This window comes from Glycine max, chromosome 11 (assembly GCF_000004515.6).
Source record: "Glycine max cultivar Williams 82 chromosome 11, Glycine_max_v4.0, whole genome shotgun sequence".
Classification (NCBI taxonomy): domain Eukaryota; kingdom Viridiplantae; phylum Streptophyta; class Magnoliopsida; order Fabales; family Fabaceae; genus Glycine; species Glycine max.
Genome location: NC_038247.2, coordinates 18,951,434 through 18,976,994, shown reverse-complemented (window position 1 = coordinate 18,976,994; position 25,561 = coordinate 18,951,434). Strand labels below are relative to the sequence as shown.

The window sequence follows — 25,561 nt, the reverse complement described above, 5'->3', positions numbered from 1 at the left end:
GCCAACTCGTCTCGCTAAGCAGGAGTCCATTTTTGGCGCTAAGCGCGAGTTTTTTGTGCTTAGCGCAATTCCTCTTAGGTTGAAATTTTCACTAATCGCAACAATTCGCACTGAGCACAATTCCTCTTGCGCTAAGCGCGACAATTCGCACTCAGTGCAATTCTCTCTCGGGTTGGAATTGCGCTTAGCGCGCCTCTCGCGCTAAGGGAAAGGTAAAAAATTGTTATTTTGCATATCCTAGCAGTCAAACTTTGGGAACATGGGTTAGGAACCTATAGTACAAATTTGAAGAAGATCCAACGGTTGATGAATCCAAGATCGTGATTTTACCAGAACAGGTTTAGATAAAATTTAAAATCTCATAATTTCAACTTAGATCAATAAAACTCCATATAACTCAACATCCACATCAAGAAAATCACACATGACTAATTCACACCATACCTCAACTTACTCAAATCAATCATATAACCAAATAACACGATAAATATATTTAAACATCGATTTATAGTTAGCCAAATTTCAGGGCGTTACACAATCTATCCCCGAGTTTCATTTCTTTTATTTATTTTCAATAAATTTCAATCAAACAATTCATGTTAATTTGTATTCTTGTTTCTAAATAATAATTTTATAACCAAGGGTGTCTAACTTAATTGATTAAGCAAGATGCATGAGCGTTGTAAACTCTTTAATACCATGTTCAATTCTTATAGATAAAAAAATTATATGACTATTTTACATACCACTAATTAATTTCTAGTTAATAAATTCAATCAAATTTGATTAAAATATTTAAATAAACAGTTAAAAATATAACATTGTGAAGTTGATTACCTATCAACGCCGAATCCCCTTCTTAGTTTATTTCACTATTTGATAATTATTATTAACATATAATTAAATACTTATTTCATTAAAAAAAACAATCATTCTAATAAAAAACGTTATTTATTTTGAAGAGTGAATATAAGTTGAGGCTGAAGCTAACCTAGTTTTAGAGGAAATCAAATTCAACTTTGGAAGAGATAATTATATCTTAATCCTTTTTGAAATTTAGGATGCTTTTGGTTTGTTTGTGGAAAAGCTCATTTTACTCTTATAGGACGGTGCATGAGACTTGTAGCTGAAGAGAGGATGATGATACAATTTGATGACGACCGATAAAGAACGATGATGGAATCCCAGAAGGGTGCAAATGTAATCAGGAAGGTGGAGGTTAGTGGTCAATATGGTAACTCTAAATTGGAAAAGAGAGAGGATGTAATAACAAAGAGAAAGAAGAAAACCCATTTTAGTATATTAAATATTATATTTTTATATCAATTAAATGTTTTTTAAATGTTATATTAAATTTAAATTTTAATATATTAAATGTTACTACCTTTATTTTGATTTCTATTTTATTTCATTAAGTACTCATTAATTGTAATTTGAGTGGTTGGTTCTAATTTTCATAATCAATATTATTAAGACATTAATTTATTTATTTATATAGGGTGATTAGACATAACATTTAATTACAATAACTTATCTATATTAATTTCAATTTATCACAATAAATATTTTTTATTTTATAATGTTTATATTTATAATTATAATAAATAAAAACTTTAATATTCAATCATTAGTATTACATTTGGATCTTATTGGACCTTGGTTAATTATCAGCGTTATACTTAGCCTTGGTAAAAAAATCAATGTTACACTTCGGTCTTGTTGAGCTTTAATTTGGTTAATCATCAATACTACACTTAAGCCTTATTGAGCATTAGTCATTCACCAATGTTACACTTAGGCCTTATTGGGCCTTGGTCAATTATCATTGTTTTACATTGAGCCTTATTGGACCTTAGTCAATCATTGGTACTACGCTTAGGCTTTATTGGGTCTTAATCCATCATCAATGTTACATATGAGCCTTATTGGACCTTGATCAATCATTAGTACCCCACCTAAGTATTATTTGGCATTGGTTAATAATATGTGTTACACTAGAGTCTTAATGAGATTTGGTCAATCATCAGTGTTACACTTGGATCTTATTAGGATCAGCCAATCATCAGTACTACACTTAGACTTTATTGGACATTCAATCATTAACTAGCACTTGAATCTTATTAGGCTTTGGTCAATCATTAATACTACATTTAAGTCTTATTGAGCCTTGGTCAATCATCAAGGTTACACTCAAACCTTATTGAGCTTAAATTAATCATTAGTGTTGCACTAAGTCTTATTGGATCCTAGTCAATCATTTTGGATCTTATTAGGTCTTGGAGAATCATGAGTTTTAAACTTGAGCCTTATTAGGACACTGTCAATCATTAGTATTACACTTGAGTTTTGGCCAAACATCAAGGTTGCACTTAAGTCTTATAGGGTCTTAGTCAATCATTGTTATTACAATTGGACCTTGTTAGGCCTTGAACAATCATTAGTGTTAAACTTGATCTTATTGGACCTATGTCAATCATCCATGTTACATTTGGATCTTATTGAACCTTGATTAATCATCATCGTTTCACATCTAGTCTTATTAGACATTGGTCAATCATTAAGGTTTGAAGTGAGTTTTGTTAGGCCTTAGACAATCATTATTTTTACAAGTGGATCCTACTCAACTTAATAAAACACCAAAGTAACATTCCGTATTGTATTCCTAACGTTGTATTCTTATTCTTATTTATTATTTGTAATATATGTTAAATATTTATTGTTTTTTATATTTTTAGTTTTATTTCGTACCAAAAAATATTACAGATATAGTATTTATAATTTTAATTTCGTAGAATATTTATTATGATATTAATATATAAAATATTATTAATTTTAGCCGGTAAAGCTAGGTTCTTCAACTTTAGTCCTCAAAATAGTGGAAATATATAAAACAATAATCTTGAATGAATATGCAAGTTAGACATGCACATGAATCTCACTCGTGTGGGCATACATGAGTCTCATCCCTCCAGGCTAAGCAGACTCATTTTCCTACTTAGAACTATTAAACATTTGTATGGACCACTCCTCAAAATAAATAGAAATTTAAATTTATTTTATGACAATCACGATATTTTAAACATGTTTTCTTCACTTTCACTTTCAATTAAACATCTTGATTCATCTAATGAACAACAAACTGCACTCAAACTAATTAGAAGACATTTAGGCCTATAATACAATAAAAGAGCAAGCTCAAATTCATCTCAAGCTGCTGCTATGAGAAATAGAAAGACAAGACAGGCACACTTTTATGTTCAACCTTCATAATTTTTTGTGTCTCCAGTTACTCAACCCTTTAGCTTGCTTAAATTACTTGTTCAAGCTTGAAAATATAAATTGAGGCTCCCACTGTAATTTAGGACTAGAGTAAGAATTTCTCTTTATTAGTTTAAGTCACACCTCATCCATTTAAGCCAAAACAGCAGTTGTGCCAAAAAATAATCTGCATAACAGGCTCTGAAACCTACCTGACAAGAATATTCAGAAAATACTCTACAGAACTTGAAAATTTATGGGACCAGTGAGGCTGGAAAGAGGATTTCCAGATCTAAAGTCTCCTAAAATATCAAAGACTAACTCTTCCAGACCTTAACACACGAACTTCTGCAAGACAGCCTATCTGCTGTCAAAATTTGGTAGCAACCACTAACCATTTCAATTTTGAGCTTTTTTTGAAGTTTTAACCATCCCACTCTTAACTTTTCTCAAACCCACTGAGCTTAGCTGTTAAACCTTAGAGTTTAGCTTATTCAGAAGATTTTACCCTTTTGGTTCTAAACTCTCTAATTAAATATAGGTCCAATTAATCAACAGGATGAAGCATATATGGTTTCTTCACAAATAATCCAAAACTCTTCATGAAATATATATATATATATGAATAAAAGGACTTTGGCTTTAGTGAATATTAGTCAGGTTTTTTTTACTATTTTCTCAAACTGGTTTGATCCTGGAGATGTTATACGACAAAAGGCTGACACAATGAATTTCACAAGGATCAGCATATCAGCTAGAGAACTAAGAATTTTAAAAGTTATCAACACTTGGTTCTTATTAGTTATTGGATCATAATCAATCATTATTGTTACATTTAGACCTAATTAGAATGTAAATTTACAAACTTATAAATTAGCACTGGCTGGCACAGGTGTTGATAATAAGTTATTTAGTCAAATGAAATCTGTGTGAAACTTGTAAAGGAGAAATTGAAAATCTGAATTTTTCTTGTTTTTATTATTATCTTATTAATACTTACTGGTTTTAATCCATAGTACTAGTTATCTTTATTGGAATTTCCTCGTTTAACATTTTTACCAAGACTCAAATTTAATTAAGGGATCAAGTTCAATATCACTTGAATTAACTTGTTAGTAGACAAGAATGTAATTATTTTTTTAAAGAAAACCAGGATTTATTTGAAACAATATATTAAGATTTTTAGTCAAACAAGTGAACTTTTTATCCAACAATATATTCTTTATACCAAATATATGTCGGTTTATGCTAAATATTTTAAGACACTGGCTGGCACTAGTGTTGATAATAAGTTATTTAGTCACACTGAGTGCATGATGTTTTCAATCACATCCTGGTTTCCAATTCTTCATTTAAAAATTTTACAAAAAATTGTTTGACTAAGTAACTTATTATCAACATTTTTTTTAACACACTGGCAATTTATTGTCTAACTCTGGTAACATTATTATCAGCACCATTGATCGAGGCCCCCAAATTTGTTCAAAATGTAATGATTAGTATTTGTCATTTTTGTTTAAATCATTCTAATTTTTTCTAACATTCTTTAATTAATATTCTTTTTTTACAAGAAAAAAACAAAGTAGAATATATTTTATGTTTTTAAATGTCTCTTTCAAAAAAAATGTTTTTAAGATGTCGATCAGTTTTATAAACATAATCTCTAATGATATATATATATATATATATATATATATATATATATATATATAATTAAATAATTTTATGTTGGTGAAAATATATAATGATATTTTCTATGCTTTTAAAGCCTTTATATAGAATAATCCACTAAGGTCTGATGATTGGATCATAAGTCTGAATCTTAGTGTTAATTTTATATATAAAACATTATACAGCAGATAATTACATAATTATAATTAAATTGAACAATTATATATACATGTATATACTAATAATACTCATTAGCACTGTTTCAAAAATCGGATCAGAATGTTCAACAGATTGAGTTGGAAATTGGTCGGGTGATCTGGACACTCCACAAAATTCGGGATTTCAGAACTCGTGGGAACCGGCCCAAAACCGATGTTAAACCAGTACTTTTCATTTTTTATTTTTACTTTTTATTTTTTATTAAATCTAAAATCTTTTTAAGATAAATAAAAATACATACTTAAATATTTCACAAAGGTATCAATTATTTTGTAAACTATTTTTAACTTTTATCTAATAAAACATATAATTTACTAAATTTAGTAATCTATATTAATTTATAATTTGTTAGATCCTAATTTTTTTATAGTTCTATGTTAGTTTATTACTTAAAAATATTATATAATATTAAAAAAATACAAAAACCGATTCAATCACGACTCAATTACTATTAAATAATTGAACCTTAAATCAATATAATTTTTACCGGTTCGGTTTTAAAAACAATATCAATGAGTAAAATGATTTGGTATTTTTCATGTAAAGATTTTATAACTATTAAATGATTTTGTAAAACTAACTTTTACTCACACAAAAGATAAGAAATGACCTATTATAAATAAAGACTGGATTATTTGAATCTTTTATCCTGTTTATTTTATTTAAAATAATTTTTTATCTTTTTAAAAATTTACTTTGACCTTATATAGAAGTGTCAAAATAAATTTAAATTCATGAGCCAACTTAAGTTCAGTACAGCAGAGTCAGGATTTTTTTATTTTTTATTTTTTGCAATTCTAGCCAAATAGTAATATTTGGCTTATCACTTAACCCACGAAGGAGGAGAGTTGAAGTTGGATTAACCCATTTAACCCTTTTAAACTTTAAAAAAGTAAAAACAAGTATAGAAGGCTCTTCACTTGTCCCTGTCTAACTTAACTAAAACATATTTTCTCTCTGCTGCCTACTGCTCTCTCGACTCCCTCCAATGCGATTTTACTATACCAAATTTAGGAAATTAATTGATTTCATTGCGTTTCTCCCCGTTGGCACTATTTAAAGTTCAACAGGAATGGAAAAATACATATCAGACAATCTTATGGAATCTCTAATAGTTATTTACAAAATACATCCTTCCATAAGAAAGCAATCATTCTAATTGTTTAATTATAAGTTGTGCTACTCAGGTCCATTAGAAAAAGAAAATGAATAGAATGGAAGAAGTTTTGAATCTCCCATTATACACTTTCATTAGAAGTTTCATACAAGCTTCCATTTTTTTATCTTTCTCGTATGATATTTGAATGGTATTTTGTATGTCATTTGAATGGTGCTAATGTGCTATTAAACTACTTCATACTTGCTTACATTATTTGAACGATAATATTAGCTTCTTATACCATTTATACCACCTTATTTGAATTGGATTGTACTTTTTGTCATTTGAAATTTTGAATCATGATTTGATACTTAAATATTATGATATTTTCTATTATTTGTATTTGAATAATTTAAATTAATAAATGTATTGATAGAAAAAAAATGTCACTTTTTAAAAGAAAATAAAGAGAAAAATGTTATTAGCTTTTAAAAAAAAATTGTGAGCTAACCCACCAATTCATGGTGGGTTGGATCGGGTTAAAATTTTCATGGTTCACCACAAGGTGAGTCGGGTAAGCTCAGACCATTTAAAGTCCAATTTGTGGTGAGCGAACTCTTACTCTTATGGGTTGAGTTAATCTAATTTAACACATCTAGTCTTTTATCTTATTTAAAAGGTTTAAAATAATTATTTATTATAAAGTTCACTTTGATACTTTATCTTATTTAAAAGATTCAAAATGATCTTTCAATTATATAAATATATTCATCTTTGTTCTTCAAATAACACTCAGATAAAAAACTATTTTGAATATATTTAAGGTTTAAATAATTTGTTTTTCTTTGCAATTCAGCAAAAAAATAATATTCATTTTCATCTTTGTGATTTTTTTTAGTTCATGCTAGATGTATTTGTTTTATTTTTTGTTCTTAAACTTTTACCCGTAAATAGTACTTTGAAACAAATATATGTTAGTGCCATTTGTAAATAGTACTTTGAAACAAATATATCTTAGTACCATTTATCATATTCTCTTTCTTTTTATTTTTCAAAATTATTTGCAAAGTATTCACCATCTGCAACATAATATACCTATCTTTTTGTAAAATAAAATGGGGTAATGATTATTTTAGTCCTTAAATATGTAAATCGGTAATAATTTAATCTTATTGAAAAATAATTTTTATTTAATTTATGGATATGCAAAAGTAAGACTATTTCATTTTGTCATTAAGTTTGTAGGACTATTTTATCAATGTAAGTTCAAGAACAAATTTGAAATTAAATTACATTTTTTTAGGACCAATTTTACATTAAATGTATTTTTTCAACATTAGCATTAAGTCTTTTTTAGAGGAAATCTAACATTAATTTGTAAATTTATAACATAAAATTGCATTTTATAATTACAATTTTTCCATTTTTTTTTTGTATATAAACCATTATTCTTTGACACTACCTCCTCACATTGCTTGCATGATAAAATCTCACTTATTGTGCATGTGATTGGGTTGTTGTTGGCTTTAAGAACCATGAAGAACTCACATTTGGTAGCAATCCACAAATGTCAAAACCAAGTGGCATTCTCAATCTAACCAACGACTTAAGGTACAAACACATATGTGATTACAACAACAAAAAAACTATAATTAGGACCAAACTATCTTTCGTGCTAAAAATGGCATCACCATCATCATTTGTCTCTCTCCCTTCAATTGTCTGGTCTCCTATTACTTCTCGGAGGCTTAATCGAAACCCACAAAAGCATGAGTTGAATCCCTTTCGTCCAATTCCAACTCAAGAAAACAAGAAAAAAAAGGAAAAAAATAAGACAAAAAAATAAGGAAAAAGAAAAACTTGTACTAAAACAAGTGAAAGAAAAAAAAGAGCAATCCTTTGTTCTAAGTTCTAACCAACCTCTTGTTTTCCTCGTCAATCCGATAGAACCATTGTTTCATTGAAAATCTAAAGGCAAACCATTTGACACAACCACATAAACAACACAAATCCAAAAGCAAAAAAAAGTTTATTTTTCTTTGTCTCGTGTTTAGTTTCACAATTTGATTGATTCCCTCTATTTGTGTGTCTTCTGATATGTGTTTTTCTGTTCTGAGTTTGGTGCAAAAATGTTTTTTGCCACATTGCATTCATCAAACTATGTGTTGTTGATTGGGGGAAAATTGTGATGAGGACATTGATGGATGAAGGTGAATAGTGGTGTGTGTGGGAGGGGGGGGAGGGGGGGTGGGAGGGGGGAAGAAGGGTGATTCAAAGTGGAAACCTTCAAGAGAATGAGCAGAGAGATAAATGGCATAGTGAAGGGCTGGGAAGCAACGGTTCGCAAATCAAGTGGTGCAAAGAAAAGGGCAAACAACATCTTTACACCAATGTTCGTGGCCCATGTGGATGATGATAAGTCAACAGAGGTGTGTCAGGTTGAGAAGATTCTCCCTAACGGTGACTTCTACATAGGCCAATGGCTTGAAAGGTACCCCCATGGCCAAGGCAAATACCTTTGGACAGATGGGTGCATGTATGTTGGTGAATGGAGCAAAGGAACCAACATGGGGAATGGGAGGTTTAGTTGGCCTAGTGGGGCCACCTATGAGGGTGAATTCAAGAGTGGTAACATGGATGGGAGAGGCACCTACATTGGTTCTAATGGGGACACATACAAAGGGTCTTGGGTGATGAACTTGAAGCATGGACAAGGAATTGAGAGTTACCCTAATGGGGATTTCTATGATGGGGAGTGGAGAAAAGGACTGCAAAATGGACATGGGAGGTACCAGTGGAAAAATGGGAATCAATACATTGGGCAATGGAGGAGTGGGGTGTTTTGTGGGAATGGGACAATGATGTGGAGCACTGGCAATAGGTATGATGGGTGTTGGGCAGAAGGATTGCCTAAGGGAAATGGTACTTTTAGGTGGGGTGATGGGAGTTTCTATGTTGGGGTTTGGAGTCAAGATCCAAAGGAGCAGAGCGGGACCTATTACTCTTCTAGATCTTCAGATGACCACATGGATCGAGATCCTCATGATGTGTTCAAGGTGGAGCTGAATGATTTCCAGATTTGTCCTTGTGAGAAGGTGGCAATTTACCCTTCACAGAAGACATTGAGTGTGTGTGGCAAAGAGGATGATAATAAGCCAGTGCATAAGAAAAGAACTGATGAGAGTGGAAGGCCATGGTGGACTTCTGAGGATGGAAGGGTTAGTAATTACAACTCTAAAAATAGGTCTTATGCATTTGATGTAGGTAGGAAATCTAGATTTAGTTCCTTGGGTGATCATTCCATTTTGAGCCGAAACAGTTTGGATTGTTTGAGAATAAAGAATCCCAAAAGACAAGGAGAGACCATATCTAAAGGGCACAAGAATTATGAGCTTATGTTGAATCTGCAGCTAGGCATCAGGTATTGATCATACTTGTTGTTTTCAAGTAATTTAGTCTCATGTTTATGGTTTGGCTGAATGATTGAGTCTTTTCTTCACTCATATATATGAATGTAGATTTTTCTTTTGTTTTGTTTAATCTTTGAGTGATAAATGTATTTTCTAGACTGGAAATATAACTTGAGTTAAATTGATGTCTTCCATAATATGATGCAATGATGTACATGACATTCTAGCAAATAAAATTTGCTTCTATTGTTTGCTACACCATTATTAACTACTTGTGCCATAGCACAGACATTCTGTTGGAAGACCTGCTCCAAGTGCATCTCTTGATTTGAAGTCTTCTGCATTTGATCCCAAAGAAAAAGTATGGACTAGATTTCCACCAGAAGGATCCAAGCACACTCCACCGCACCCGTCTTGTGAGTTTAGATGGAAAGACTACTGCCCAGTAGTGTTCAGGTAGACATCAGGGTTGAATAGTCTTGTTTTTAATTTCAGCAAACTTTGGTCTTGATTAGGTGAACCATGTTTTGTAACAGAATCTACTATATGCTAACTTGTTGAGAGTGGTCTTGAAAATTTATAACCTTCCTTTTGAGGCACAAACAGGTAGGTGATATGCTTTAAAGAAGGTTTTTATTTCTCTAGAAAGTGGCACTAGGAAAACCTCCTAGATGTGTCTCTATAAAGAATAGTTGGGGTTAGGAAATACTATGTTCATGGTTGTTATTGCAATTGTTTCATAACTATAACAATTAGTCTACAATTGTACTCAAATTGATTGCATTTATATTTCTAGGGCTCTTAGAAAATTGTTCAAAGTTGATCCTGCTGATTATATGATTTCAATATGTGGCAATGATGCCCTTCGAGAGCTCTCATCCCCTGGGAAAAGTGGAAGTTTTTTCTATTTGACCAATGATGAATGTTACATGATAAAGACCATGAAGAAAGCAGAAGTGAAAGTGAGTTCCCTTTCAGTTAGTTAGATATAATACAAGCAACTTTCTATTTTTTAGTATGTTTGTCTAAACTGGTTCTGCTTAAAAAAATAGTTTTATGCTTATTTTAAGAAACAATTCTTATCTGCTTCTAAAAAAGGACTTATTTTAAATTTTTTTTTTTTAAGTGTAAACAAACTCACTCGTAAGCCATTAGTTTACACATGCATATATATTCTTTTCAATTTTATAATTAGATAGTTTCACACTTGTAATCTTCATAATCACACTATGTTCCAAAAAAATTAAGCTTGTCATACATATGTATTACTCTAGTTTGGCACGATGTTTGTCAATTAATGTTTGAGTTATAAGGGTTATATATTGTTATATATCTACTACTAAGTGATAATTTAGTCCTAACTTTATAACACGATTGCAGGTTTTTCTAAGAATGCTTCCAACTTATTATAAGCATGTCTGGGCTTTTGAGAACACTCTAGTCACCAAGTTCTTTGGCCTCTACTGCGTTAGACAAACAGGGGCCACACAGAAGAAGGTAGTACACTAATACTGAGGTGTCAAGTGTGTATCAACTAGTGTTTTGGTATTAAAGCATTTAGTACTAATTTCACTTGCAATAATCTCAGGTTCGTTTTGTCATCATGGGAAACCTGTTCTGTTCAAAGTATGTCATCCACAGACGCTTTGACTTGAAAGGCTCAACCTTTGGTCGCACTACTAATAAACCTGAATCAGAAATAGAGCCAACAACAACACTTAAGGACCTTGACCTAAATTTTATATTCCGGTTGCAGAAGTCTTGGTTCCAAGAATTCTGCAGGTGAATTTCTTGCTTATTGCTTCTTTTTCAACTATTTATGTGTGCATAGCATGTAGGACACTACACTATATATGCAAGTATCTATATCATTAAAAGCATATTTTATTAGCTTTTGCAACAATAAAGTAAATTATAACTTTATTTGAAAGATACAAGCTCTCCATTGAAAAAGTTGCAATGTTGCATAAGGTGCATAATAGTCCACAATGTTATATAATATGATTGGTGCACCAAAATGTGGCTTTTGTGACTTGACATTTCTGTTATGGAGTACTTGGAAGTTGGTTATATTTCTAAATATGCTTTCATGTAGGCAAGTGGAAAGAGACTGTGACTTTCTTGAACAAGAGAGGATTATGGATTACAGTATGTTGGTGGGTCTTCACTTCAAGGAAACAACATCCGTTGGCACTATCGCACCTTCTTGTCACAGTTCAACAAGTTGCACTACCCCAACTGGTGTTGACGATGGATTGCCACATCTTTCTGGAGTGGATGCAAATCATTTTATTATAGATCCTAGTCGGTATATAGTCAATTAATTCATCCTAGTAGAAGTTTCAATTTTTTAAAGTAACCTAGTTTTTTTATTGAAATAAACATAAATTCAACTAGAGCACACATTAGTTTTCACTTTTCATTTACTAAACCATATTACGAATTTGAGTTTCAATCAAATTTATCTCATATCAGTAAGACTATTTAGTTTGTACCAAGTCATTTTTAGGGCGGATACTTTTCACCCCTTATTAACTTTCCCTAAAATCTGCATAATTGGTATTACACTATTACTTAAGCCTTCAGTCAAGATAAGGTTTCTTTCATTCTCTAAAAATTTTACATTGTTTTTAATGTTTCAGGAGGATTCAACTAGGAGTGAACATGCCAGCAAAGGCTGAAATGACGACAAGAAAAAGCACTAGTGACACTCCTCGGCTGGTTGGAGAACCAACTGGGAAGTTCTATGAGATCATAATCTTCTTTGGCATCATAGACATATTGCAAGACTATGACATCAGCAAAAAGCTTGAGCATGCTTACAAATCATTCCAATATGATTCAACATCAATCTCTGCAGTTGATCCAAGGCTATACTCTAAACGCTTTCGCGATTTCATCTTCGGAGTTTTTGTGGAGGACACTTGAAGGTGAAGTTTTGATGTTAAACATTCATCTACTTGCAATTGGTGGCCATCAATGTACAATTATAAGGAAATGACAAAGTTATAACCAACATATTGCTACTCATACTTAGTTTTAGCAACCAACAAACTTATTGGAGGTTATTCCATGATCAGAAAGGAGATACACATTTTCTATAATTTGTTCTTTTTTTTTCTTTCTACACTACATTTTAGTGAATTTTACTTTATTTATAGTCACAAAAAATGTATGTTGTAGTGTAGATCAAATATTGTTAAGAGTTAGTCAAAGCCTTTTCCAATTGTAAATGAATGCACAAAGAGGCACACGACATTGGAAATTATTCATTTCCGTAACCATTCTTTTGTGTCTCCCAAATGAGGCCTTTAAGATTCAGCACTCGATAAAATATACATACAGAAGATAAGGTTAGGAATTGTAGTTTTTTGTGTGCAAAATTAAATGATAATAATTAGGTTTGTTGCATTTGCATGCTATGGTTTTGTGACTTACAAACATGAGAACTTTTGTGTGGGTTTTAGGTGTAGTAGCATCCACCAAGGGATATATCAATCATTTCCATATGTGGTTTTACTCTTTTTTAAACCTGATGTGTATAAAACAACAATTTCACAATCAAATGCACTTTTCAATATTTGTTTTTGCTCTAGAGCAATGCTAGATATAGTTTAATTTTGATATATTGTCATTGCAAATATTTTTATACTGCCAATAAATTAAAAACTATTTTAAACTTGAATTTTAAAGTAATTGTTACAAAGTAAAAAAAAATGTTCAATTATATGACAATTTATGTTTGGATAGCAATATATAAAAAAATCTTTATTGTGTATTTCAATTGAACTATTCTTTTAAATACAATTTTTCTTTTGACAGATTAAATACAATTTTCAATATAGATTTGAATATTCCTATAATTAAGTAACATAATAATGACATGCTATGAGATAGAAAAACATGAGAGCAAAATAATATATTTTAGACTCATGTGTTGAAGTTTGGCATGACAAATATGTTTAGTCCCAATTCTTTGTATTTTAATTAAGACAAACCTTCTTAACACAAATTATAAGCTTTATGAGTTTAAGTCTACTAATGAGTTTGTTTAAGTGTGTTAAGAAAATATAGGTTCTTTAGAGAACAACAACTGAAGTAAACTCAGGGCTAACATGAGTCACTCAAAAAGGAAGATAGACTTGAAAACTCAAAAGAAGACTCAGTGTGTCTTTGACTGTGTACTGTAATGAAGTCAACATGCTCACTAGATGAAGAGAAAACTTCAAACCAAGAGAATGAATCAACAACTAAAGGACAAGAAAAACATTGTTCTAGATGGAACAATTATGAGCCATATTGAAGAACAACATTGTTGCAACATACTCAATGAAATTTCATCAGCAATTTGAGTTCATTCTGGACATCATATCTGAAGTTCCAAAAATGCAATTAAGTTGTTTTGATGGCTATGAAAAGCTTGAAGAAATAGCTTCAACTTTAATGAACAAGTCGTAGTCTGAACCTAGATCACGGACAAAATTGAGCCTAAAGTTGTAGACACTGATGAGCATGGACAACTTGATATAAGCACAATAATTTGAAGATTGTTTAAGCTACAGAAATGCATTTGAGATGATCTTAGTGTCTGTGAAAAGCTAAGAGAAAGATATACATTGGATCATTAAAATGAGACTCACATTAATATTGTTTATAAAGGTTTTGGCCTTAATATGCTACGTAATTTGGAGATATTGATATTTCCTTACATATTTTGTGGCCACTTATTTATTAATAAAGTGATTAGAGAATTTGTTATTAGCTTTAAGGCAATGCACTTTTAGATATAAAGTTTATCAAACGTGAAATCTGTTGAGAAAAAAGCCTAATGTTATGAAGAGATGGCTAGTGAAAATTGGGTGTCTTAGTTAAATATTTCAATTATAAAAAGAATGTTGTGTCTTAATTTTTTAGGATGGATCAATGTGGGGGATCTTTAAAAGTGATATTTGGTTGACTTTATGGTTACAATAAAATGATTGGAATATTGTAAGGAAGATATCTACATAAAAATTTGAGATGCGAGTTCTCTAAATTTTGCAACATGAGACACAGGAGACTGTGTGATTTATTATGAGTAATTAATTTTTTCAATGTGAAGTATGAGTTCTCCATATCACGAAACTTGCAAAATATGAGATACTTGAGAGGTACTATAAATTTTGGTATTCACATGGTGGATTTTCCATTGTATTAGAAAATAGGCTTAATAGTCAATTTGGTCTCTTAGTTTATTAAAAGCACTTAATTAGGTTCCTTAGTTTTTTTAGTATTCAATTGGGTCTCTTTGTTTTTTAAATTTTATCCAATTGGGTCAATTTCATTCTTCTCCATCCAATTAAGAAGAAGTTTGTTAGGTTGCATATTTTAGCAACTTTTATTTATGGATATTGGCTGTTTTGAGTTGTCATTAAAATTTTTACATAAAGTAATGATTTTGAACCCCAACTTTTTATTTATTATTTTAAAAAAATAAAAGTTTTGTCTTCTATCAGGTAAGGTTTTTTTAGATAGAAATCAATTTTTTTAACAATGCATGTCATTTCATTAAATCGGTGATTTGGAAATATTCTAATTTTTGAAATTTCAACCCAAAGAGGGAGAAGAAGAGAAGGGAACATGGGGTATGTGACCGAGAAAGAGGCTATCGCAAGATGAACACCGCGCACCCTGTCTCCTCCCTCCTTTATTTCTGCCATCCTGAGATTGAACCACATTGGAAAATTCAGGAATGAGAGGAAGTTGAACCAAATCCAACTGCACAACATCTTTGCGGCACCTGCAAAGTTGTGACGAATGGCAAAACCCTCACCGCCACCATGACCCCCACCTCGCCACCACCAAACGTCCAAATCTAGTCTCATATGGCCAAAACCATTTTGAGGATCTGCAACGTCCTCATTTCGCCTCCTTGATGGTGGGATTTAGTGAGGGTGATGACTTGTGGTGGTGGTCACTACGATGGTGCAAGGAGGAAAAGGAAGAAGAATGTGGAGTTTAGGGTTTGGAGCAGCAGCGACATTGGGCTTGGGCTTCTCCAGATCTTTTATTGAAAACTTAAAAAAAAATATAGTGACAGTTAAAAACCGCTACTATATGTACAAGTTATTGAAAATGAAAAAAATGATATTCTCAAGTGCCACATGTAAATTTCCATTAATCAATTTGTCAAAGGTGACCAAAAGGATCCAGTTGGATAAACTTAGAAAACTAAGGGACCCAATTGAATAGTAAAAAAAAAAGATCTAATTGAACACTTTTAATGAACTAAGGGACCAAATTGGGTATTAAGCCTAGAAAATACACCGATGTTAAATTGACTTTTAATCCATATGAGACAAAACTCACTAATGGTTGTTCACTATACCTAGTTGTGGGGTGTTACTTGAAGATCAACCAAACAAAATTGTGGAGTTAAAGTTTATTACTCTTAAGATGGTAGACTATGAGGCTAAGTGGTTGAAAAATTTGTTAGCGAATATTCCACTAGAAATATAAAATTGAGAAATAATTGATAGAAAATGTTTTATAGCGGATGATTTGAAATGAATAATACTTTTCTCTTTTCTTTCTGCATGTGATGTTTTGTTGAGCAACATGTATGTTCCAAGTTTTTTTTTTAAAAAAAAAAAGGTATGGAAGTATTAGGATGTTAATAAAGTGAATGAGAAAACAAAAATCCTTTAATATCTTCTAAGAGAAATAAATAAATAATACTTTGTACATGAGATGCTTCTAATGATAACATGGAATTATATTTATGTTATACATGTTATGAATATGATGATTGAGACTAAAACATATTACATGAGTAACTTATTGTACCAGGTGCTTAGTGAGCACATGTTGCTTGATGTGATTCATGTATATATATATATATATATATATATATATATATATATATATATATATATATATATATATAGGGTTTGCTAACATATTCTTATGTATTTTAACAACTTACACCAAATTATTTAGACAAAAAATCTAACTATTTTTTTGTGATAATAAATTTATTTAGGGATAATGTGCTAAATTAATGTTTATATTTTAAAACTCATTTATTTCTCTCTCCTACTGATTCTCTCTCCTCTCCCTTGTCTCACGTAATTTAATGTTTATATTTTTTAAAATTAAAATTTAAAAATATTTAGGGAGATGAGAGACAATGAGTGAGAGACAGAGAAGTAAATAAGTTTTAAAAATATAAGCATTAAATTATCATATTATCCCTAAATAAATTTATTATCACAAAAATAGTTGGATTTTTGGTCCAAATAATTTTGTGTAGGTTACTAAAATACTCTAACATGAAGTATGTTAGCAAACTCCTATATATGTGTGTGAGAGAAAGAGGGAGAGAGACATTAAAGTGGAGAGCTTAATTGAGATTATTATTATTATTATTATTATTATTATTATTATTATTATTATTATTATTATTATTATTATTATTATTATTATTATTATTATTATTATTATTCCTACACTTTGAGTATATATATATTTGGAGAAAATGCTTATTGTTTCATATGTGAGTTGTACATTTTTGTACAAAATTATAAATTTTTTAGAGGTATTATAAAATTTGATGCATATGTTAAAGGTGTCATAGTGGATTTTCCACTATATTAGAAGGGCACAATGATGCTAATTGAATCTTTGATTCATATGAGAATAAATTTATGAATAAAATTATTTTACTTTTATACATGTTTTTGCTTGGAATTCAACCAAGTAGACTTGTATAATTTGTTATGCTTTGGAGATTGAGTTTTGCCTTAGTAGAATATGAGATTGATTAGCTAAGAAAATGTCTTAGCAAATATATTTCTTTATGGAAGAGTACATATTCTATATGTTGTGATTGTCAAATGGCAAAAGAGTTCATTGTGATTAAAAGTAAAGAGATATTTTGGTGAAACAATTTTTTAAAAAGATAGAAATATTTTGTTTATGTGAAGCCAATAATGGATTCAGTCGATCCTCTGACTTTAACCCCCAGGGAAGAGATTATTGTATGAAACACCGAGGGGAATGAGATTTTATTAAGCCACTAGAAAACAAACAAGTGATGGTAACTCAACCTTTGTGATTGGAGATCTCATGAAAAATATTCATATGGGTTAAAACAAATCATTTGTTAGTTCTACTAGCACTAAAATTGATTTTAGTCAATCTTAATTTTTAGTTTCTTCCTATGGTGTGAGAAAGTGCTAGACGGTACATTAATGAGAGGTTAAACTTTATAATTAAGCTTTACGTGAGTATGAGAAAGCTTGATGCCTTTTTTAGTGATTTTCATATCCCTTATGGGTGGTGTATGATTTGCAGCCTACACTTAATGACATCACCTGTATAAGTGCCAAGTGGAACCGCTTGTATGAGATCATGGCGAGATCTCTAAAGCACTCTTGAATATTGAGCTCGCGCATGACCTAGTAGCGCAAAACAATAATAACAAGAAGAATTGTGGGGGTGTAATGTGATTGGTAGATTGTTAACATACTTAAAATGTTTTTAGTTCATATAGCTTGTTACATCAACTACACTATGCGTTAAGTCTTATCAATGTAGGTTTGGTTCATATAGCTTGTTATACGAGATCCGAGGCATTACATCAAAGAGAAGGAGAACCCAAGAATTTCTTATCTTTTCTTAAAAACTTTTTGTAACATAAATATGTGGGGGATTGTTGTATATTTAGATTATATATTTCAAAAGGTTAATATTTGGTAAAGTTGTTATATAAAATTATTTAGAACTTAATATGAAAATAAGATATTTTCATATGTTGAAATTACTTCTTTTTTAATGACATTAATGTAATTTGTTAATAAGTTTATTTACATGTGTTAATGTGTATTAATATTTTATATTTAATTGGATTTGTTACACATTATTAGAAACAATGTTTGACCCTTTTGAGTGTTTTCTCCCATATTTGGGTGCTTTTGTTTTCTCATTGAGTTCTTGGGTTATCTCACAAAAATACTAGTCAATTCTATTGTCCCAATTCATTGGGAAGAACCTTCTATATCTAAGAGGGCTTGCGCACATTAGGCGGATAAGTCCTTAAGAATAATATAATTTTACACGTCTCAAATTTATCTTGTTTGTGATATATTTACTCGTGGGTTTGTGATTTATTGTGATTAATGATCATTTTGAAATTCATGAGTTCATTATTGATAAGGAATCATGATTTTGGACAACAAAATCAAATCTATGAAATATTGAATCTCCAAGACGAATTAATATTGTTAGTCATAAGAGACTTCATAATGCAACTCGTCATAATTCACTTGTATTTGTTAGGAAAAGGACAAAGGAACTAATAGTCTTCTATTTTTTTTTACAAAAAAAATTAAATAATTTAGTTGAGTCTCAGGACTCACCAGGATTAGAGTATGTCTCAAGACTCAACAAGCGTTTAAAAATATACATACAAATTATCCACCAATAAGGTCTTCACATGGGCAGAAAAATCAAATCTACATTCTCGATCAACCTAAATTATAGGTTAAATTCTTTACCAACTAGATCAACCTTTGTCAACAATAGTCTTTTACTTTGACGTGCACAAAATTTCTTTAATGTATTATAGGTTAAATTAATTTTTTGGTCTTCTAATTTATTTTAGATTTAATTTGGTCATCTAATTTTTTTTAGGTAAAATTTGGTCATCTAATTTTTAAAATTGATTTAATTTGATCATACCGTCTAAATTAGGTCAACATGTTAAGAAATTGTACTTTGTGGTTTTAAACTACCACAAAATACACACATTTCCAAACACCATCAATTTAATATGGACGAAAGCATTAAACTCAATCGATTTTAAAAATTAAAGGATTAAATTGAAAAGAAAAAACTAAATTGAACCTAAATAATAAATTAAAGGAAAAAAACTTATTTAACCTACATTATATTCATAATAAGTCGAGTACATGACTTACTAATTGGATTTTGCTTTCTTTTCTTCTTCTTCTGTTTTCTCTTTGGTTAATTTTTAAAAAAATCAGCTTCCCTTTGGTTAATTATGTTATGGCTTCCCATCTTTGAATGTGAAACATGAGTTTATTTCGTCTTCGATCGTAATCATCATATTATATCTTGTAAAAAGTTTAGTTTAGACTTCTCACCCGATTCATTAAATCTTTTTTTTTTTATCTTTTTTGAAGAGAAATTTACACAATTAAAGACCACTTTAACATATATATGGTCAGTTTTCCCCCAAAAAAATTGCAAAATGAACTGTCATCCTTTGGGGTTCATGAAACTGATCCATCACCTGTTATTGGCACAAAGAAGATTTAGACATTGTTAGTCCTAAGTAAATGTGGCAAAGTTCTGTTCTAAAACAGCTGAACAACACCAAGGGGGTCTAACTCGTCGACGAGAGTGTGGGTATTGTAAATCCCATTATATTATGTTTAATTTTTACTGATAAAAAAAAAAAAAACAACCAGAGAAACAAATCAATTCGGAAAATAAAAGCAATAAAACCAAACTGTACTAGTTATCAACATACCACTATTGTGTTTGCCCTGCTCCCTTCCCCCGCCAACTTTTTTCCATTGCTTAACAAACAATCATGATCTTTGGTATTTCAATCTTCATTTCCAAGCTATTTCACTCTTGTAACAAATGTTGAAAATCTTGGAAAAGTGTGTTGCAGTATTGGCAAGGCAAACTCGGTTGCTAAATTAGGCAAACTATGTTGTGAGCACCGCCGACTCAATCGTAATGTTATTATAACTGACCAACTCAAAGGTAACTCTACTAAAGTTCAATCTTTAAATTTATTAATAAAAAATTATTTGTTATTGATTATTATAAAGCAAAAGTGTCATATAAGTTAACAAAAAGATCTAACACAAAATAAAAAATAAAAATCTCTTAAAAGTTAAAATTTGCTTCATAACCCTCTCTACCACTTCCAATAATTTAAGGTGCATGGGGTTCTAAAAACAATTTGTTCTCTTAAATCTTTCCATCTAGGAAGATCACATACAACACGATGATAAGTAGAGATACAACAAATTTTAAAATCCCAGGACATAACATCTATCATTATAATACAACTTATAAAATTAATCTAGAATTAATGCAAACTGAAAATTTTAGATCTTGAAAATTATTTAATATTTTAAACATAAGTTATTATAGACATAATAAAATGTATAATTTATCTAATTATTGGTATTTTAATATGTATTGGATGGTATAAAATTAAAAATAAAGAAGTCTATAAAAGTGAATATAAATATTTGAAGTGTTATGAATATATATCCGACACAATTACCACTCAAAAACACATACTTTTTCAGAAAAAGATTGTCCTTTAATTTGTCGATCCATGCAGAAAAGGTAAGACAGTAAAAAAAAAGTGGGTGTCATTGAGATGGGGTGGTTATTCGTGGTTGATAGAGAGTGTGGTGTCTTTTCCCTCGCTAAGGTTTAAGTTAACTCAAATTTGAAATGGATATAAACATCTCATGAAACAAAACAAAATATTGCATTAAAATGGTGGTGACCTTTATCCGCACTATGATGAATGGCATGAAAGCCTACCCTTTGAGAAGGGAGAAAGAAAGAAAACTGCAATTGCTTAATTATTATGTTTGTAGTTATTTCAGTATATCCATGAGTGGCCAAAAGAAAAATATTATAGCGCTATGATTCTTGTCATTCTATTGAAAAATGGTTCAAAAGAGCATTCCGATGAGTTCCCAAAAAGAAAATATAGGTGCAAAGAGTGGAGAGGATAAACAAGGGAGGTTGTTAGTGTGTGTATCTGTATACTTTCATTTTCTTTAATTATAAGATTTTTAAAGTAATTTATTTATCTTTCTTATAAGATTATATATTTTCTAATTTTTATATGTATTTATTATTTTTTTCTACATATTCTTACTTATTTATTTTCTCCAAATATTAATAAAAAATAATTAAATAGATAGAGAGATAAGAAAAGAATAATTCTAAAATGATAGAACAAGTAATTAATAAATTTAATGTGATTAACTGAACTAACTCCTTCAATCTTGATTATAAGTAAAAAGATATATTTCACCCTTATTAAGAAAATTAGTTAATTTTATTAAATTATGTTATTTTTAAATAGAAATAAACATTTTTTTTAAACTATCTTTTATTGAAATTTGATATCAAACATAAAAAAATTTAATCTTATTAAATAAATAATATTTTAAATAAGGTCTCGTAAAATAAGACATAAGTAACCAAAATTTATTTATATTTGAGAATAAAAAAATAAGAGACTTCCATTGCTTATATTTAAGACATGAAGATGAAATATGTTTTTTGCACGCTTATTGATACAATTTACTCATTTTAGTTATTATAATGTTTTATAATTTATAATGTTTTGAATAGTCCTCTAAAAAATAATGTTTTGAATAGGTTTTAGAAGTGAATGTTAACATGGATTAGAGATATCGATATGTGAAGACAGAACAATGCCCCTAGGCCTCATTTGACAATTAAAGTAGAGAAATTGCATTATTTATGTATTTTTTACGGCAAAACGTATAATAAAGATACGAAGGAAAGAAATAAAATAATTGATGTAATAAAAAAATATAAAAAGAAAACTAATGTTATAAAAATAATATAACTCAGTAAGCATGCAACTTTTGGGAGCGGCGGTGGAAATGCAACATAGATGGCAACGTGGATGGCATGGTCGCATGGGTAGTGGAAATGCAAATTACGCAATAGACACTCTCATAATGGACATTGATAATTACACAATAGCTGCTTTTTTCTCTTGTTGTCTTTTGTTGTTCGAGAGTGACATTTTTAAAAGTGATTTCGACTCTTAATTCCTCCTTAATACATCAAGGGATTTAATTCAAGAATATATAAATGTTCTAAATTTTTTAATATCATATTCAATTCCTACAAATAAAAAAAATTTACTTTTATATTAATAGTTCAAATGAAATAACCAGAAGCATGCATAAATTATACAATACATGTGATTGAGGAGTATTATTATCAACCAATTTTTTTAATATACTTTTTTAACAATTTTTTGTTAAAAGAAATTTATTAAAAATCCTAAAATTATAAGTAAAGTTCATTAAATATAATATGAGATTGCATAATTTATGTTATTAATATTTTTCATCGCGTTGTGAACTTATGATGCAATGTTAAACTGTTCTTCTATCCTTTTTATGTAGATACAATGAATTTATTTATTTATTTTCTTTTCCTTATATCCTCCTTAATGGTATTTAAGTTACATTTTCTTTTTTACTTTTGGTACATCGTTCCCTTTCCTTTTTCAAAGTAAAAGATACAAAAGAAAAAGTATAAGAATATAACATATCAATAACATCACATTTTGATTATTTTAAACCCCCCAATTGCCCCCAACTCATCTCTCATATTTTACACTTTTTTATACCTCTCATTTTTTTTATTAATAATTTATTCCTCACACGTATCACTTTCATTATCTTTTTTTCCTGACTCTCTTTCCCCTCAATGTACTATTTACACTTACAAATGAAAGAAAAATTTGAAAAATCTGTTTTGCAAAAAGCAAAATCTCTCTCTTTCCCCTCAATGTACTATTGACACTTACAAATGAAAAAGAATTGAAAAATCTGTTTTGCAAAGCAAAATCTCTTGCAGGCCAATAATTACCACATAAAAAGTATAACTACAATTAAATAACTGTAACGATCCTAAGGCTAAAAAGTATATCTACGTATTCGTAGTTGCACACACATCACCTTAAATATATTTTTTAGTTTCTCTAATTTAATGCTTATTATTTTTGTTTTTGTAATTGTTTTTGTTTTAGTCATTTAAAATGTGTTTCGTTTTTAAAATATTTCATATTTTTTATTTTTATTGTTTATAATATCATCTAAAATATTTTAAGGGTAAAAAATAAAATAAAAATATTTTATAAAAACTAAAATGAAAATAAAAACTTTACCAAGAACAAAAATAAAATAAAAATTAAATTATAATGAGAAAAAAGATATGTAAGCATATTATAAATTAAGCTGAGTGCAATTGAGTACCTATAAAGAAATCTTCAAGTCGCAGAAGCAGGGTATGCATTGTTGTTTGTAACCCCAATTGCAATGGCAGAGGAACATTCTCTGTTCTTCCCACTGCAATTGTTTCCCACCTGCAGTTCCGAGACACAAGGCACTACTGCATTTGCGGTTTTCCCATCAACACCATGGTCATAGAGAAACCCTTTGAACACATGGCCACTAATGTGGACCGTGGCCAAGTATGCAAACTCATCTTCACCATTCCCAATGGCAGAGACTCTATGACACTTGAACACTGCTGGTGCTCGAACATGACCCAGTAATGACTGCTTCAGGCTACCATCTGCATTTCAAAATCATCATTTGATTTTTTTTTTATTCTTAGAAATTAAATACAATCTCATATGATTTATAACACTGACATTCTACTCAATTAACTGAATTATACTCTCTTAATCATTTAATAATTTGGTGCCTCATTTTGCTTCTCAAGTATAACATCAATCTCATGAACCCTCAAATTAATTCATCTTAAACATCAATTTATTCTATCAAACTATTTCAATATGTGACATCCAATTAGTTTCAAAAGCACACAAATTATAGCATACGTGTTAATGTTCCCTATAAATAAAGGACTAATACGGCATCAAATATTTATGGGTAGATTGATTACATGGAACACACTAATATGAATCACATGATGATATCATTTAATTTGAGAAAAATGAACATTTAATTTATTTCATTTCTTTGATGAGGGAAAGAAAGTGAAAAGAAAAAAGAGAAAAAGAGAAAGCACCTTGGTGAAAGGAGCTCGTAGCTAAGCTCCTAGGTGTAGTAGCATTAGAGTTGGAACTATGAGAAGTGACAGTGGCCTTTTGAGATGACCCCACTATACCTCTTGGCCTCTTACCACCACCGCCGGAAGCCACCGTGATCTCGCGCTCGCGGCGGCGAACCGATGGGATCCACGTGCTCTTCACGTGAGTGTTGCAATCATACCCACGTCCCTTGCAGCAAGTCCTGCATCTTCTAAAGATGCAATCTTTCTTAGCCCTGTTGCCACAATCTTGGCACACCCTAAAGTTAGGCCCATAAACCCCGTTTTCTTCATTCTCCATTATACCCTTTTCATCATCATGATCAGCCACGTTGATCACACCCTTCTTTGGAGGATTATTCACTTCTTGTTGGCACATCTTGAGGTTCCAATAGTTGGTGGTGGTGTTACTATTGGCACCACCACCCAACTCTTGAACCTCATTGTTATGATGATGATGATGAGACTGTGGCACACATGGTGTCGCAGTGAGGAGAGGGAAAATGCCAAAGCCAACACTGAGAGAAGCTGCTGAAGAAGGCAAAGGAATGTTATTGGGAGTGTGAGTGTTAGTGTGGTTTTCTGAAAAGGGTTGGCCTTGGTGGTGGTTAAGGGAAGAAGGGGTTGGAGCTATGAGAACTAGGTCTCGCAGGCCTAACATGCTCATTGGAAACAAGTTATCACAAGCTCGGAGATTGAGGCTCTTGTTCTTGTTCTTGGAAAAAGGGTGTTTTGTGTTTGTGTGATTGCAAGTTGTAAGAGACTTTTTTTTATCTAGCTGAGCTAGCTCCTGTTGAATGTTGTGGATGGAGATCTTATCTTATTACGTGGAGAGTAATGGGAACAGAACATGAGTTTCCATTCTTTTGATGCAAATGTGATATATATGTGGTTTTTTGAATTTAAAAAGAAAAAAAAGGGAAAAAAAAAATAAGGAATCCCATAATGGACAAATTTTAATTTTTATATTATTTTGAGTACTTATCTTATTATATAGTTCTTAAAGTATCTTTTTATGGTAAATTTCAATTAA

General features: G+C 30.4%; 2 protein-coding genes across 5 annotated transcripts; one reads left to right on the top strand and one right to left on the bottom strand.

Moving 5' to 3' along the window:
* Positions 1 to 7,633: 7,633 nt before the first annotated feature.
* LOC100805228 (protein LATERAL ROOT PRIMORDIUM 1) lies at positions 7,634 to 25,383 on the bottom strand. 4 transcript variants are annotated; one of them, XM_006591134.3, is made up of 3 exons: positions 24,508 to 25,367; positions 23,727 to 24,048; positions 7,634 to 8,046 (listed from the first exon to the last, which is right to left on the bottom strand). In XM_006591134.3, the coding sequence occupies exons 1-2, from the start codon at positions 25,193 to 25,195 to the stop codon at positions 23,741 to 23,743; spliced, it is 996 nt and encodes a 331-aa protein (XP_006591197.1). In that variant the 5' UTR covers positions 25,196 to 25,367; the 3' UTR covers positions 7,634 to 8,046; positions 23,727 to 23,740. The 4 variants fall into 4 exon arrangements, with proteins under 4 accessions (XP_006591197.1, XP_003539250.1, XP_040862975.1 ...); XM_003539202.4 differs by lacking the exon at positions 7,634 to 8,046 and adding an exon at positions 19,134 to 19,951 and having other exon boundaries at positions 24,508 to 25,383; XM_041007041.1 differs by lacking the exon at positions 7,634 to 8,046 and adding an exon at positions 19,973 to 20,361.
* LOC100811434 (phosphatidylinositol 4-phosphate 5-kinase 6) lies at positions 8,046 to 12,585 on the top strand. Its single transcript, XM_041006824.1, is given in 6 exon segments — positions 8,046 to 9,716; positions 10,454 to 10,619; positions 11,038 to 11,154; positions 11,246 to 11,439; positions 11,753 to 11,965; positions 12,300 to 12,585. Coding segments are annotated over 6 exon segments (2,151 nt in total). The 5' UTR covers positions 8,046 to 8,541.
* Positions 25,384 to 25,561: the final 178 nt, after the last annotated feature.